The following is an 18,269-nucleotide window of genomic DNA, read 5'->3' on the forward strand; positions in this document are numbered from 1 at the left end:
TAGCAAACCTGCTTCTTAACCATCTGAGCTATTGCAGCTCTCACACAGAGAATAATTATAGGTCTTGAAAGGTTTTTTGTTTGGACTCTCATTTTGAAAAGTGACAGGACCCCAGAACGTCTGTTACCAAACCTGATTCAGCAACTATCAGCGCTTTCTGAGCTACATCAGCTCTCACACAGGGAACAGATAAAGTTATAGATGTAAATACAGAGATACAGTTTCAGCAGGATCAAAATTTTAATGACAATCATGATAATAATCATGAAGTCTGACTATTTTTTCTTCACTTTCTAAATGTTATTTCAGTCTGCTGGCGGCAGTCAGTATATTTTGGGATTTTGCCAGTGACAACATGTTGCACCAAGTTGTTCGCCAAGTTTATGAAAGAGGAAAAACAATTTATAAATTAATCAAACAATCAATGATGACTGCCAATCACAGATGTGACGCTCAAACGAGCTTTAAATGATGGAAAGGAAAAGAAGATTAATGCGATGAAATTATTTTTACTGTTTCTGTTTGTAAACAAAGAGAAAAAGGAGGACGGACGGCAAGAGAGACAGACTGAGGAAGGGATGTCATTGATGATGTTGCTTCCACACACACACACACACACACACACACACACACACACACACACACACACACACACACACACAAACAACAGCTATTAACCCCAATCAGTGTGTAATCACAGAGGCCAGGCAGAAACACACACATTCAGTTTCACCCATCCTCCCACACTTTTGAACATCTATTCACCCTGTTTATAATTAGCCTCCTATTGTTCTCCGTCTCCACAGTAACAATAGCCACCAGCAGACGGACCTGACCAGGTGCATTGTGGGTGCTCGCTGGTGTAGGCGTGGACACATTGTTTAGGCAGAAGCGACGCAGACGGATAAATGACACTGTGATCGGGTTTTATATCACAGGAATCCTTTGAAGAGCAGAGTGGCAACGTTCATCCTGAGGGTGGCGCTGGAGAGAAGGTCATAGGGTCACCTCGTGGGCAACAGGAAGAAGAAAAGAACAGCTGATCGAAAGCGAGAGCGAGGAGAAGACAAAACATCTTTCCATCTTTGCACCCTTGCCCTCCCCCGCTCCTCACCCTCTGCTTCCTAATTACCCCTGCTTCGTCAGTTTGTGTGTCACCCAATTTAGTCCTGACAGCAACAAGTGCCCGTCGCCATGACACCCTTTAATTAGAAGAGTCATTGTCAAGACCTCCAAGGACATCCTCCTCCTCCTCCTCCTCCTCCTCGTCTTCTTCCTTTCATCAAAGTTTTCTTCAACGGAGCCTTTGAAGTCCTTTGACGAGGTTCAAGTGGACGACCTCGTTGTCCTTGTCATCTAGTGCTGTCCATTAATTCATGTAATTGTTCCTGCTGAGGTTTAATGAGCGGAGCAGTTGACAGACCTCAGTGAAGATGAGCCGTTAACCATGTACGGTGGGAGGAAACCAAATATTAAACACCTTCGTAATAAGAAATCCTTTTAATTAGGAAGCAATTCACACTTATTGAAACACTGGCCCTTCAGTATTTCATTCAGGTTACTTATTGTGACACAATCTGCCATTCAAATGCACCTGTATGTGGATAAAGGTGGAAATGCATTCAGAAGGTATGTGATCAGATCTCAGCCAGGTGTAAAATCAATACAGAAACTGGGAGCAGCAGCAGCAACAGCAGCAGCAACAGCAGCAACAGCAGCAGCAACAGCAGCAGCAGCAGCAGCAGCAGCAGCAGCAGCAGCAACAGCAGCAGCAGCAGCAGCAGCAGCAGCAGCTCCCAGCAGCAGCAACAGCAGCAGCAGCAGCAACAGCAGCAGCAGCAGCAGCAGCAGCAGCAACAGCAGCAGCAGCAGCAACAGCAGCAGCAGCAGCAGCAACAGCAGCAGCAGCAGCAGCAGCAACAGCAGCAGCAGCAGCAACAGCAGCAGCAGCAGCAGCAGCAACAGCAGCAGCAGCAGCAGCAACAGCAGCAGCAGCAGCAGCAGCAGCAGCAGCAACAGCAGCAGCAGCAGCAGCAACAGCAGCAGCAGCAGCAGCAGCAGCAGCAGCAGCAACAGCAGCAGCAGCAGCAGCAACAGCAGCAGCAGCAGCAGCAGCAGCAGCAGCAGCAGCAGCTCCCAGCAGCAGCAGCAGCAACAGCAGCAGCAGCAGCAGCAGCAGCAGCAGCAGCAGCAACAGCAGCAGCAGAAGCTGCAGCAGCAGCAGCAGCAGCAACAGCTGGTGAGTCGTCCCTCTAATTAACTACAGCTGTACGTGGCAGGAGCTCCACCGGCCTCGCATGACTAATCTGCATATGGAGAGCCAATCACAGCGCAGACACAAGTGAGGTGACAAGGAAGCTTAAGAAGTGTAAATGTAGAGACTGATGTTAATACCAAGTCTGAATGAAGCCTGACACTCAAGTGCCACTTTGAATCTGATACGTGCATCTACTTGGTTTTAATTTCAGGTGCTTGGGAAGGTGTTGATTATTCCTTGTGCTTATAATAAGATTGATTAAGTTAATATGTGATTTGTTTTTTATTTGCAGTTACCTCTTTATTTTCCTTTTAATGATCGATTGTTTTGCTTCAGAATTAAAAATGCACTGTGGTAACTATATGTTCATCACACACACCTCAGCTGTTTAAAGCTCCCTCCAGTCTGAAGGTAAAGAAGAGAGGCTCAGAGCCTCCTCTCTTCTGATTGGCTCACCGACCTGTTGTTACTAGAGCTCCAGAGAGAAGCCTGAGAGAGGAGATGTAAAACTACACTGAGATGGTTTTTATATCTTCTGATGGATCAACACTTCAGATAAAACACAGAAGAAGAAGAAACATGGAGCTTTAATGATTTTATTTGAGCAGGAGGAAGTTGGAGTTTTAAGGAGAAAGAGACCAAAGGCTTTTAAGGACAACAGAGTAAGTAAATTATATTTTTAAACTAACTGTTCCACTTTCTTCACTGTTTCCTGCTCCAGTGTTCCACATCAATAAAGTTTGGAATCTTATTCCATAACAAACCATCACGCCAGTGTTTTCTGAAGCTGAAACGAAACTCACACAGATTCCAGCTCGCGTCAGACTCTTCGCTCAAAAACCGTTTCTGACAATATTAACAGGAAGTACAAACCTGCTGTAATACTTCACAGGTGAAATAGCAAATTGCGGTGATTATGCAGCGAGCCGGACGACTGTAACGGCCCGAGGAATGCTGCACTCATCATCTTATGTGTGTGTGTGTGTGTGTTGAGTGTTTTTGCTTTCATATGGTTTTCATTTGGGCCGGAGGTTTGCATAATTATTCTGGCATCAGTCGCCGTGGTGACAAAGCGAGCTGGTGAGCGCTCCGCTGGGTCTGCGTTCTCACGCCAGTCAGAAATAACTTCGCCTTCGACGGGAAGCAACACTCGCTCTAATGTCACAACACGACGCACTCACGACAAATAAACAATATCGCCGCCATCTTTTTTCATCCCTTTTCCAGAACAGATGATCCTGGTTTCCCTCCATTTCTTTAGTGAAATAAACCGAGCCGGGAGAAGATTCAAACATCTGTCAACACAGAATCTGAAATCATTGATCTCTGATTGATTTCGCCTCTTAAATCTACTTCAACCATGAAGGTGAAAAGGCAGAGAATGAAGCATCGCCACAACAAACCCTCTAATCAAACACGTGATCCTGTGACTTTCTGCACAGTGAGATTTTGTAAAATGCAAAGTCATCAGCTGGAAAACATGAACCGCGGCTTTTCCTTTTTTTTTCTTCATGAAAACCTTCCACTTTGGAGACACGAGTTCGCTGCTCCGACGTCGTTGCTAGCAGCTCAACATAAACACATACATCAAGCGTACTGTAAACAGAGGAAGTAACACATCATTACATCCCAGACGAGATGGAGACCACGGTTTCTCCGAGAGAACAAAGGCAGTCAGACAGTGAACGCACCACGCTCGCAGCAGCATTCACACGGCTGCTGCTGCAAGTTAAAGGTGAATGTTGGTTCAGTAAAAACGATGAAAACCTCACGTGACTTGCTTCAATATTTTTTTTTCTCTACAACGATTTCATGCAACATTTTTTCCTAAATCTGGTTTTAGGAAAAATAAAACATTGATTTTATTTTTGAAGGCAGAACATCCAACCAAAATTCAGCCTGTTCCTGTTACATTCACTGCCACGCTCGGCTGCCAGCAGTTTCTCATGGAGCCGCCAAAGTCCTGGAAGAAATCTGCGCAAAATAATAATATAACATCTTAAAATCTTATTTTCTTTGAACAGTTTCATCATTTTATTTATTCCTCAGTTTCTTCCAGGACTTTTCTGAACTCGTGTGGTTGTCCTGATGCTGGTGCAGCAGCGTGCTCCAGACCGACCCAAAACACTGAACCTGAACTCACCGTGCCTGAGCCCCAGGGTGCCGCTCAGGGTGCCCGCCAAGCCCCGCCCCCCTGCATCCCTCCGCTGGCTCAGTGTGGAGATGAAGGTGCCCAGAGATGGAAACGGCTGCTTGGCTCCTCGCCCCAAACCCTGTCGCAGGAAGATGACATCATCATGGTGAGGAAACAGAGAAGAAGAATTTCTGCTTGTGTGTTTCGTTTGTTGGAGAAACTGAACTGTGATCAGCTCGTGACAAATATTATCAATAAAAATGATGGTGAAAAACGAATAAAACAGACACTACTTTACTTTTTGGGCCTGAATCCTTCAGACTCGTTTGTTTGTTTGTTTGTTTGTTTGTTTGTTTTAAATTGAAAAGCATCTGTACACGACCCTCTCATACAAACTTTGTCCTTTATAATTGGATTATCTTGCAGTTAAACAACGTGGCAGATCACAGTCACCAATTCTAAACCTGTGTGAACAGTAAATGAAATAATCACAAAAACAAATAAGATAAACACATTAAAGTTGAATGAAACAGAAAATATGTATAAAAATGCTGTTTTTAAAAATGTCATTTCACAATTTTGCTGCACTACAATTAAATGCAATTTATCCGCCAATATATTCTCCAATAAGTAATTAATATAACAAGATGAGGAAATGATTGATGGATCAAACCTGCAGCTGAAGTGAAACTCTTAAACAACGCGACGACTGTAACAGATGAAAACTGCATGTGAGCAGGAAATGAACTACAAACATAAATATGTATAAAAATGCAGTTTTAAAAATGTCTTTTTACAATTTCCTGCACTGCATTTCATTTTCACTCATCTCTTCACTTGTTCACCAGTAAATCTGAGACAGATCTGAGATCAGCAAATAATAAAAATGAACAAAAACATATGAATATGGAACATCTTGAAAACGATTAGTGACAAAATAAAACGAGGCCAGAATGTAAAACCTTTCAACACTAATGTTTAAATGTAAATCCATCCTTTGTTTTTCATTTATTTATTCATTCTTTTCCCTGAAAAACACCTTGAAATAAAGAGCGAGAAGCTGAAGCAGCGACTGTTTCCCAGAGAAGAAGAACGTGAGACAGAACCAGGACTCACAGCTGCTCGAACGCTGAGCCGAGCTAACACAACATTCACTAACTGTTCTCTGTGATTAATCACCGGCTGCGCCGCGACGGAGGGATGTGGAGAGGAGAGGAGGGAGGAGAGAAAATAACGGAAATTACAGGACAAAATAGAAGGAGGGAGGGAACGAGAGGAAGGTGAGGCAAGAAGAAGAGGATATGAGGGTGAAGAAAAAAGGGATGGGATTAGGAGGGAAAACGAAGGAGAGGACGAACGAGAGAAAGTGAAAATGAGAGCAGGAAAGGAGGGATAAGAGAGAGAGAGAGAGAGAGAGAGGAGAGGAAATTGATGCAGATGAGATGGAGAAGAAATGAAGATGAATTAAATGAGGAAGAAAGAAAAATATGAAGGACTGAGGGAGAGAGAGGAAATGAGAAAGAGGACAGGAAGTGAGGGAAGAAAAAAGGAATGAAAGGATGGAGGGAGAGAAAAGAGAGAGAGAGAGAGAGAGAGAGAACAGGAGGAGGAGAGAGATCAACAGATGCAGAGCAGCCGCTCCTGACAGCACCAAACACACACACACACACACACACACACACACACACACACACACACACACACACACACACACACACACACACACACACACACACACAGCAGCGATGTGTTCAGGGGCTGCAGAACAGAAGGAGCAGGAAGACGGTTAATCTCCCGTTCAAAATGAATCAGTTTCCAAAGAAATAAGACCCAGAGGAAAAATGTGAAGAAGAAAATATCTTGGTCTTGGCATCAAGACACACACACACACACACACACACACACACACACACACACACACACACACACACACTTCTACTGTTTCCATGTCATTATATCACTTTGTCTCTTGTGCAGAGCAACAGAAAAACAAAGGGCAGTTTGTCTGAGGAAACGTCCCGAGTCAGTTAGTGACAGGTCACGTTTTCAGAGGCGTTATCTCTCTCTCACACACACACACACACACACACACACACACACACACACACACACAGATGACCTTATCAACAACTCAACTTTAAATAACAACAGATTTACATGAAGTGCAGGTGTTAGCTCGTCGCTCCATCGTTTTGGTTCAAGACTGAAATCTCTCTCTCTCTCTCTCTCTCTCTCTCTCTATATATATATATATATATATATATATATATATTCTTTTTCTTTACTGAAACGTTGACGGTCCTCACAGGATTCGTTTAACTGAGTTTATTTATTTATTTAATGAACATGGATGATGCAATCCAACACAGTTCCTGCATGAAACTGAGGTTTATCCTTCAGCTCTTACATGTAAAATACCATCAGTCACTTTTCACTGTTGTAAAACCACAACGCTCCACAGGTGTGGAAGTAAAATACTACATTTATAAACTCATCTGGGAAAGACATAAAGGATTTGTCAGTATTTATTCCTGCATTAATGAATCCGTCTGATACTGAGAGTTTAAACACTGTGGAAAATGAAACTGAAGAAAAGTCGTCTCTCTCTCCAGGAGAGCAACTCTGTGACACGTCTGTACTTCAGTCTGTTGCTGTTGATCAGCTGACATGTCTGCTGATCAATAAGCAGCGACGAGCGCGATCACAGCGAGACACTGACACCTGTGCGTCATGCTTCATGTTGCGTTCACCTGGTAATCGAGGCTGATGACTCAGCGACCTCATCGCTTCCTCAGGTCTTTCCGTTTCTACCGTCCAGAATAAAACACAACCCCAGACTGTTCAAACTACAACAGCTCCAGCAGCGTTTCTGAAACTCTACTCTGTTTTCAGGGCGTTGTGTTGACGGACGGAGGAAAACGTAGGAAAATAGATGCGTTTTAAAATGAAAAGGATGAAGCCTTAGTCTCGTTTACTGACGCTGGTTTCCTGCGTCATTCTCTCACCTACCGGATAAGTGACGGTGTTTAATTACACTTGTTTCTCAGTGAAGCCTCAGAGGCCACGCGGCCCCTCCTCTCTCTTTCATTATCACCGTCACAGCCCCGCCCACACCGGCTGATTGACAGGTGACCTCTGGGGAAAGGTCGGAGCGACAAACAGAGACTACACCCACATCAGGAACAATCCTGTTGTCATTAACCAATATTTCACTGGAGTTTGTCCTGATGAAAAGAGCGGCGACGTCAGGCCGGGTCACATGACGACGATCGGCAGCTTCAGCAGCGAATGATGTCACTTCTGTCCAACGCCGCTCAGTCATCAAGTCTGAGAGGAAATGCTGTCATCCAGAGAGAAACCACACCAAGGAGCTCAACACACACACACACACACACACACACACACACACACACACACACACACACACACACACACACACACACACACACACACACACACACACACACACACACCACGCCTCAGTCTCTGATGTTAATCTCTGATCAGACCCTTCAGATTTCTGACGACAGCTTTTTCTAAGAAGAATCTGATGTTAAACGTTTCTAAACCCTCCGAGCTCGACCGAAGTTTCTGTTCAGACATATTAGTAGAAATGTTCAGAATCTGTCGACTCCACTCTCCTTTACATATTCCTGTGAGGTCGTACGTGACTCCGCCTCTAAACTCCGGTGAAAGCGACAGACGACTCAACATTTCATCTTATTGCATTTATTCTCCGTTCATCTATTTTACTCACGTTGCTGTTTTAACCTACAGACTGAACACATTTCAATTCATCCACATCAGCAAAGGTTCGTTTTCACTAAATATTTAAAGAATATTATTATATGTTATTAATATGTAAGAACCCTTTAAAAGGTGAATTTAATTAATAATGTAGAAATGGAGACGTGTCAAACGTTGGGTTGGGTTGACGGACCTGCAGCTCTGTGAGAACACACACACAAATCACTGTTCCTTCTCTACTGAATATAACACTGAAGGTTTCATTTCCCCTTAGCCGAGGGAGTTACTGACAGGTGCTGGTCACATCTGGAATTTAAAATCAATCCCTCATCATTAAGGGTGTCCGTTATCTTCTTGGGATCCGTTCACCTTCTTGATTTAACACCAGAAATGTGGAAACAGAGTAAGAGGTACCTTTAGTTTTATTCCTTAGTTTGGTTGCCAAGGTTTTTGTGCAGCGGTTTGAGTGATTCCTTAAGTAGAAGACGAAGATAAAGAGGAAACTTTAAAGGCTTACGTGAACATTTAAAGGAAATCTGAACTCAGACTTTCAGGAAAATCTTAAGGTGTTTTGTATTTACTGAAACCACAAATCTCAAATTGAGTTTGATTGAAATTGAATTGAAATATTTGTGTTAAACCCACAGTCATTACTCCTCATCAAGTCCGGCTGAGTGTCGGCACATTCGGTTGAGTGCTGGCACCAGAGGACCAGACGTGAGCCGAGTCTCCGTCGTACGAAGCTGCCAGGTCTGACTGGGGTTCGGGTCGGGTTAGATTTGGGTCAATTAAAGCTGACAAATCAGCTTCTGGCTAACGGCGCTTGTGCCAGCTTTGGGCCAGAGATAGCTCAGTGTTTCCCCTACTGTCGCCATCACCATCTCTCCTGTCCTCTGCTTTCTGCTTTACCGACTGAGCAGAGCAGCAGAGAAACAGGTCGACAATACTATCTAATCTATCTATCTGTCTGTCTGTCTGTCTGCCTGTCTGTCTGTCTGTCTGTCTGTCTGTCTGCCTGTCTGTCTGTCTGTCTGTCTGTCTGTCTGTCTGTCTGTCTGTCTGTCACGAGTCTGGATACCAGTCGTAACAGATTCAGGTCACATGGTGTGTTTGGATATCTGGGTGTGGGTGAGATAAAAGCATCACACAGAAGAATCAGAGTGAAGTCAAAGTAAAGCTGCTGGTTCTGTGTGTTCAAGCCTCATTGTTCATAACGGAGTCGTTAACGAGTCCAGAGCGACACGGGTTCAAGCTGTTTGTAAGCAGCTGTTTGTAAGCAGCTGTTTGTAAGCAGCTGTTTGTAAGCAGCTGTTTGTCAGTTTTCTCGGCTGATGGTCGTTGTTTCTTCTCAGGAAGACAAGAGCTTCGGCCATCTTGTCTTCATAACACGCCCTCTGAGCAGCTGCTTCTTCAGGACCGGTGCAGTGACTCGCTATCGGAAAAAATGACGAGACAGGCCGGGGCTAGCTGGTTAGCATGCTAACTTCAGTAGAAGAAAAAAAACTTGACAATTTGTGTTTGTTTCCACCTCTGGAGACAGATGTTGGCAACTAAAGGAATGAAGTCTGACAACGTGTCTTCTAGACCGCTAGGTAAACAGCTGCTAACGCTAACGTTAGCTATGTAGCAATAGCAAAAACTTACAACTAGCTCCTTTAAGGTTGTTGGATAAATGTCTGAGAGGTGCGACAGGTGCACCACAGCTCCCTGTGAACCTGTCGCACTGTGTGGAACCTACAACCAACAGCTGAGCGCCGGCTGAAGCCTTTGGAAACATGTTTTATCAACTGGTCGATTGTTCAGTTGTCGACCAACTGCTGAAACTCAAAGATGTTCCAATCACAGCGACATTAAACACAAACAAGCTGCACAGACTCCAGAGACTCGTTCGCATTTTTGCACTTGGCTTCATGAATTAATTCACCGTTGAGCCAATAAACTTTTATCTAATCTGATGTAATGACACCATCCTCTCCCCAAACTCATGAGAAAATCTGGTGAAGCAGCAGCAGCAGCTCTGAGTAACTTTCTCTCCAGGTAAAAAACATACTTCCTCCTTCAGTCTTCACCAGCTGTCTTCAATTCCTCTACTTTTTTTCCTTCCTGGTTCTGCAGCTCACTGACGGCCTCGGTCTCTAAAACCTTCTCTATCCGAGCGTTGAGCCTGATTTCCTCAGATGTCCCTGAGCTCGGGGGGTTGAGGAGACTTCTGAGGAGGACTGGAAGAGAAGCAGGTCTGACTGAAGTCCCAGAGAAACCAGAACGCATGCAGCCACTTTATGGCATTTCCAGACACCAGCGTCGAGTGGGCCTGAGCAACGGCCGACTGTTTATTGGTCAAAACCATCCGATCTGCACATTCCTGCTCCCTGACACAATGGAGATGACATCAACACAACCAGCCTGCAACCCCCGAACCGTCGGCTGCGAAGTGACACCGATAAAAACAAGAAACCACAAGCAGAAACACACCAGCGGAGAGAGGCTCCCTGCTCCGCGTTTAACAACACCAGCATGACATCATCGGACGCTGCTGGAGACCTGATGTCAGGACTCTTTATGTAACACAGGGGCATCACTTTTTCCAAACCGCAGGGAAACAACGCTTTTCTGTCACTTTCAGATCCTGTGAGAGCTTTTATTTCCTGCGTGCTCACCTGGCTGCAAGGTGAGTTCACACTGACAGCTGAGAGGATGATCCCTCAGTCAGGTTCGGGATCACAACTTGCACCGTGTATCATGTTTTCTATTATTTTATAACTGCACAATGCAAAACTGTGAAAAAAAAAAAAAAAAACAATAAAATATAATAAAATATAATAAAAAGTTTAGATGTTGAAACGTTCCGCTAAAATTTCAAAGACGAAACAGGAAAAATAAAAGCATCATCCAGACTTTAACATTCTGGCCACTTTCACACATCGTCATCAATAATCACTGATCACGTCCTGATGATTATGTTGCTTTCTTCCTAAAATCAATATTACTGAAAAAATAATTTGTGGTTGATGAGAAATCTGTTATTTTCTTTTTAACAAGGATCAATATGTTTCCTGTTGCTTCGTTTCTGTTGGTTGTTGTGAACATTATTAATGATGAAGCTGTTTTGCTCTGTACAGTTTTATGACTTCATCAACAAATGCAGTTTATTTCCTAATTGGAAAATTAGAACTTTCTGATTGGATGCTGCTTTTTAAACAAACACATATAAAAAGTATTTGTGCACAAGAGAGAGAAAGAAGGGCAGAGCTCTTACAGCTGGAGGCGAGCTGTGGTAAATGGGTGGAAGCTTGTCTCTCTCCCTCTCCACTCCTGACAGCGCAGAATGTTCTCCATCCATCCTCCGGCCGTGGAACACTCTGTGGAAAAAGTTGTTTTTTTCCCTGGAAAGACTCAGTCCTTTACAGCCGCGGTGTTCCCGCTCCTCACAGGGCTGCACATGTTCTTCACCAGCGCCAGCTCTGACCCCGAGTTGCCCGTCTGCTCCGCTCGGTCTGCTCCGTTACTTCACATAAATCAGGGAGATTCACATCCTAGAAGAAACGGAGCGAGATCTACCTTCGTCCGACAGGTGGGTTCTCCGTCACGCGCGCAGCCCGACGCGTCAACGTCTCCAAAAGCCGCGCGTAAAATCTCCGGCGGACACTTCAAAGCGCCAGAGTCCAGTCCTGCTCGTGTTTACAAGAGTTTAAAAGACGTTGAGGAGTTTCTACCCGCGTCTTCTTCTCCTCTCTCTGTCCCTCTCTGCGTCGTCTGTCGGGGAGGCAGCACAGCTGCGGGCCGGCGCCATGTTTGGAGGAGGAGGAGGAGGCGCCGCCTGGAGAGCAGAGGCGGGGAAGGCAGCGTCACACACACACACACACACACACACACACACACACACACACACACACACACACTGAGGGAGAGAGAGAGAGCGAATAACGGGAAACAGAAGCTTTGGATTCATAATAAAAGTGAAAGAAAGAAAGAAAGAAAGAAAGAAAGAAAGAAAGAAAGAAAGAAAGAAAGAAAGAAAGAAAGAAAACAAACATACAAAATGATGCTGTAATTAAAATGTGGTTGAATTAAAATGATGAGTCAGGAAGCTTTTCATTCATTAGCTCATGTTTTCACCTCAGATTAAACTTGAAATTTTCATTTATATTTTATAACAAATTAGAAAAAGATCGATGCCTCTGACAAAGATGTTCAGGACAGACTGATGACACAACTGTCTTCACTGCTGAAGTTAGAAATAGTTCCGTTATTTCTGTAAATGTAAAAGAATTCTTAAAGGAACATTGAAGCTTAAACTTCTGCTGCTCTTCCCCTTCAAGTCTCTGCTGATCACTCTGATTGATGAATCTGTGGTTTGAAACCTTTTCTGTCCTCAGTCCCGTTTCTTTACTGTTTATGCCACATCTGTCGCTGGGGGCTTTTGTTTTGACAGTCCTAACAGGAAGTGATGTGCTGTGACTCCCCCTGTCTTGACCTGGCTCCTGCAGACTCCGCGTCACCGCTGCAATTTAACTTCTGTCCATAATTAGTGAGAAACAGGATCCGGGCTGGAGGCCAAGTCTCACTGAACATAAAGAACATAAAGAAGAGGAGGAGGAGGAGGAAGAGGGCTGCTGAAGGCGCAGATCTGTGTGTGTGTGTGTGTGTGTGTGTGTGTGTGTGTGTGGTTAAAGCTGAGATCATCTGCGCTCTCTCTCTGTTTGGTTTCCTAAAAACAGCCTCAGTGTTTCTGCAGGTCCTGGAAAAACCTTGAAGACTCTTTTAGATGTTCGATTGTCCCTCAGACTCCTGCAGTCACACAGCAGCCAATCAGCAGCCAATCAGCAGCCAATCAGTGGAATCAGTGGAATCAGTGGAATCAGTGGAATCAGCGGAATCAGTGGAATCAGTGGAATCAGTGGAATCAGGTCTAATGACAAGAACACTGCTGCTGGAAGAAGCAGAAACGTTCATACAATAATAAAAAGCTGTGAGTTCTGTTTTCACTTTCTTAGTTCTTTCTTTTGCATCACCAGTAAAGATAAATAAAAAGATAAAAATATTAATAATAATCATCATGAGGATATTTGCAGATACAGTACAATAAGTCAAATCTTTGCTGTTAAATCATCATCCAGTGAAATGTGCTCATTAACAGAAGATGATCAGGGTCACATGTGAAATTCATTCATTTATTTATTTATTTTACTTTTCTGACTTTAAACTCTCAACTGTGAAAAAAGAAAAAGAAAACGTTGTTCACACCTGATCCTCTTCTGTCGTCCTCACATTACATCAGTCAAAGTCAAAACAAAAAGGAAAAGAATATATTTTGAATTTATTTACTATTTATTCATTAAATCTGTCAGTTACATTATGTCTTGTTATGTTATCACTTTCTTTATTTTGCATCACCTATAGAAGGTAAATAAAAGTAAATAATAATAATAACTAATAATCATGAGGATATTTACAGACACATTATATATATACTGTATATATGTATATATGTATAATAACTCAAATCTATACTGTTAAATCATGTAAAACCATCATCCAGTGAAATGTGCTGATTGAATCACATCAGTCAAAAGTCCAAAACAAACAAACAGGTCCAGTCAAGAAGTCAGGTTGAGCTGTGTGTGTGTGTGTGTGTGTGTGTGTGTGTGTGTGTGTGTGTACCTGATGTGGAAACGTAAACACCTGCCGTGAGTTTTGACACATGGTTGAGTGGCGGCCCCCTGAGGGTCCCTGAACGCAGCGTGACGTCAACACCTTGTACATAAATGATCAGATGATTTAAACATGAGTCCGCCTCAGTCCAGGTCCTCCTGGTCCAAACTGGGTGTTCATCGTTTACGTCTGGAGGATCAAGGCAGCAGACTGAGGCACCAGGCACTGTTGCATTATGGGAGTGTTATGTAAGAGCAGATGGGCTGCGGGTGACTCATGGATTTATGGGCTGTGGGCTTCTTCTACAAACACGTCCAGGACACGGCTCCAGAGCTGAGGAGCGAACGCCCGAGTCAGGAGGTGAATAAATAAGAGGGTTGAATGAATGAATGAGTGAGTGAATGAATGAGTGTGTGAATGAATGAATGAATGAATGAATGAGCGAGGGAGCGAGCGATGAGAGGCCGAGCGCAGGATTGTTTATTTGATGTAAACCCTTCACAGAGCCGAGAGTCCTGCTGAAGATGAAGGACTTTCTCCACAAATAAAACCATCCACTAAATATTTACTTTAGTTCCCAAACCACATGATTTACACAAACTCAAGTCTAAAGTTAAAAATAACCCCACAACCTTTAACCCCGACACTGCTGGTTGGTTCGACCATCAAACCCAGAAAGCTGCTGTTCATCGGACTCAACCTGCTGAGTGTTTAATATCACTCTAATATTACACCAGCTACTTCCTGCCTCTACTTTATATTTCATAACAATAACAACAACAAATGTTCATTTTATAACAATTATTATCGTTCTGCACTTTATAATTTCCCATAATGATGCAAACAAACACTCTACAAAGAGAATCTGTCAGTGTGTTCATGATAATTAACTTTTCATAACAAGTTGTCTATAATATACAACAGAGCACAGAGAGAAAGTGGAAGTAACAGGAAGTAAGTTTAGAAACAAACATCTACAGGCCGCAGTGAGAGGCCATGTTGGTCGCCACCTGTCAATCACTCATCAGTCACTTAAAGTCGCAGTACAGCTCCAAACATTAAAGTGTGAAAGGAAAACGAATGAAATATATTAATTCAAACTCAGTCTTCACAAACTAAATGTGAAAGTCATTTAGAAATAGTAGTTTGGACAAATATTATTATTACTGTGAATATTACTTTAATGTTGATGTTGTCTGTCCGTTGAAGAAATACAACGAGATGCTTGAGTCACAAAAATAGATTGAGGTGCTTTAAAAATGTAAAAACAGTGAGCGGGAAAAACCAGGACTTCCACAGGAAAAACAAAACAAAAAAATTAAATACAACTTGCAGAAGTCACCTGTGTCTCACAGCTGTCCTCAGAGAGCCTCACACCTCGTACCTGACAGGTTTATAACTGCTAAGCCCCTCCCCCCAGACCAACCGAGAGCTGCAGCTCCAATCACAGTTCTCACCTTCAACAACTATAACTTATTAAAGGAAACACAATTTCCCAGTTAAATAAATAAACCCACAAACTTTACCATCATTTCATAAACACAGCCGTGACCCGTCAGCTCACCTGCTCAGGTAGCTGCTGTGCTTCACATGCAGGGACAGTGGAGATCATGTGACGTAGTGTGTTTCTATCGTCACATATTACTGCAGTGGATGTGTGTGATGTTGTGACTGTGTCATGTGTCTGGATGAGTTTTGAGTTATTAACATTAAAACACACACAGCACATCTCACAGTGTTTAAATACGTGTCTGTGAGGTCGTTAAAAAAGCAAGAAATAACAAACCAAGAACGAGAACAACCATGAAAAACAAAGAAGGATCCAAGAGTAAAAAAAATCAACAGGATTGTTTTACATAATCAAAACAGAACAGCTGATTTCTATTGTGTTGTTTCCTTTAGATTTTATTCTTCCTCTGTTTGTTTTTTGTCTCATTTACTTTCTGTTTTTCTTATTTACAGTTTCATCATTTACTGATTTTGTTTTACATTAATGGTTTGTTATTATTTTGCTTTAAAACATTATTTAAATGACCTTTTCATAGATATATATAGATACATAGATATATAGATACAGATATCAAGCAGTAAACAGTCTAACTAAAGCTAAACTTACAGACTGTCAGTGAATGAGCGGTGGGACGTCTCGTGGTGGGTTTCCTCCTCTCCTGTAGGTGAATGTGAAGAAGAGTCTCTCACCTCCAGCAACTAAACAGTTTGAGCACGAAACACAGTGTCGCATTAACATTTAAATGGTTTACTATTTATGACAACCGGCGTATATGTTACCAGCTAATACGATCCCTGAATGTCAAAAAGTAGCATGTAATGCTAACCTTATGATGTCCAACATTATGAATTCTAGCAGCTAATGTTAGCAGCCTTAAAATGTCTTATTGACTTCATGCTAGCCTCGTATTCCATAACTTTGTAGCTAATATTACTGACATGTTTTCATTTCACACTCCCATTAAAATTATGAGGAAAAATTAACAGCTAATGTTAGTAGCAATGTAAAGTAGTTTAATGCTAGCCTTATAATGCCCTAAGGTTAGCAGCTAAAGCTATCCTTATAACATTCAGAGGTTAGCAAGAGCTAAAGCTAATAAACCTCATGCTTTGTTTAGCTGAATATCCATCTTCATATTTAGCATTGGAGACATATGACAGGTTTGTTTGTGGAAAACATTTTTTACCATCAATATATTTTGTTTAAACATGAACAAAGATGAGTTTTGTTTCGTTTCTACTCTGTTAGTTTACCTCTCCTGATCCTCCACAGTCACCATGACCTCCAGGAGTTGCTAATGGGGGCGGCAGCCAAACACTTCCTTCTTTTCTGCTCTTGCTGATGTCATCAATGATGTCACGGGTTATACCAGCACTGTGGGGGTGGTCATAAGTTTAATATTCTGTGTTGATAAGTATTTGTCCCCTTTGGAGTGATTATATAGTTTGTTTACAAGTATTATTGTGTACATCTTGTTTGTTCTGTTATTGTTTACTGATACTGAACTTTTTGTGAATTGATTTTTTTGATCAGATTACTCGGACCCCTGAATGACGTTTGGTTCTGCCCAGGCTGATTGTTCTGGAGAGTGAAGGGACTATATAAAGAGAGAAGGACGTCTGTCGCAGGTTTCCAGATAGCAAACATCACTCTTTTTGATCGTAGTGGTGCATTCAGGCGCTCCTCAGCAGCTGCATTTGGATGAATCTGAGTAAAAGAAGATGAGATGGAATAAAAGAAGTTTGGTTCTTATTAAAAACATGTGATAGAAAAACGGAGATATCATCCACTGACAGATGAACTGACTCTGGATATTTGTGTGATCGTCCCTGCGACAGTGAACAGACGTGGAGCAGACTGGGAGCCGTTGGCAGAGAGGAAACTCTGTAGTATTTTTAACCCACATAAGCATCAAAAGCTGCTGAGCCACGCAACTTTGTGAAGTCTGGGCACTCCTGCAGAAAATTACCAAAAAAACACAGAAGCCTGCCTCCGGGTTTTCCAGCCCGAAGAAGATTTGATCCTCATCACAGGCTGAGCTGTTCACTGACAGTAGGGAAAAAAAAGATTTCTTTTTCTGTAATTAAAATGCAGCATAAAATAAATCCATCTGACAATAAAGATAAAGACAGAAGCTGATTCGCCACTTAAAAGATTTCTAGAGATCCAGGGTCACATTTGTCTGAACAACACTGACTATGATTCATTTTCACTCTGACATGATAAAGTCCAACTGAGCAAAAAATGATTTTCAGTTCATTCTTATAGAAAGAATCTAGAACTGACAATTGATCAAAGATAATGCGATAAACAACCAAGTAGAATATTATTGAGTTAAAATTGTTGAATGGTAGTTTTTTCTCAAACATGTTTTATGTAACATACTAATATTTATCAAAAAGTATAAGGTCTCTATCTATTGGATATTTTAAAAAAAATAAACTTTTGGATTCATTTATATATTTTATTCCATATATTTTTGTTTATTTCAAACATTAAAAACAAAAACTCATCAAAGAAAATAAAGGTCTGTGTGATGGTGTAATGGTTTATATGAAAACCACCACTTTGCACATGTAAAATAAATAAATAAGAAAATAAGAAATGCAAAGAAGCAGGAGTAAATAACATATTTACAGTATAAACAATTATTCTAATAGTGATTATTATTGATCCAATGACACAGGAATCCACCAAATGTACAGTTTCATAACTCTCCGATAATCAATAGAAAATCAACCACAGGATTTTTTTTTTCTTCATCTGTCTAATTGGGTAATTATGGAATTGTGAATCATTGACCAAAAATCTAAAACTATAAAGAGAAATATACAGATGTAAAGAACGTTGATGTTAAGAAAATAGTTCATTAAAATGCAGCTCTTTATTACTGGAAAGCATGAAAATCTATTTAATTGAAAGATGATATAAATTCATAATCTCTCTAAGCCTACTTGTTATTTTTGATT

General features: G+C 42.0%; 1 protein-coding gene across 1 annotated transcript in view; it reads right to left on the minus strand.

Moving 5' to 3' along the window:
- The window catches only part of hectd2 (HECT domain containing 2), a 43,315-nt gene extending 31,300 nt beyond the window's left edge, over nucleotides 1-12,015 (minus strand). Inside the window, exons 1-2 of the mRNA XM_056395698.1 lie at nucleotides 11,395-12,015; nucleotides 4,401-4,530 (exon numbers count right to left, since the gene is read on the minus strand). Coding sequence (XP_056251673.1) covers nucleotides 4,401-4,530; nucleotides 11,395-11,478 — 214 coding nt within the window. The 5' untranslated portion in view covers nucleotides 11,479-12,015. The remainder of the gene's footprint in view (nucleotides 1-4,400; nucleotides 4,531-11,394) is intronic.
- Between the last annotated feature and the right edge of the window lie 6,254 nt (nucleotides 12,016-18,269).

Source organism: Seriola aureovittata, chromosome 14, assembly GCF_021018895.1.
Source record: "Seriola aureovittata isolate HTS-2021-v1 ecotype China chromosome 14, ASM2101889v1, whole genome shotgun sequence".
In the NCBI taxonomy this organism is placed as follows: Eukaryota; Metazoa; Chordata; class Actinopteri; order Carangiformes; family Carangidae; genus Seriola; species Seriola aureovittata.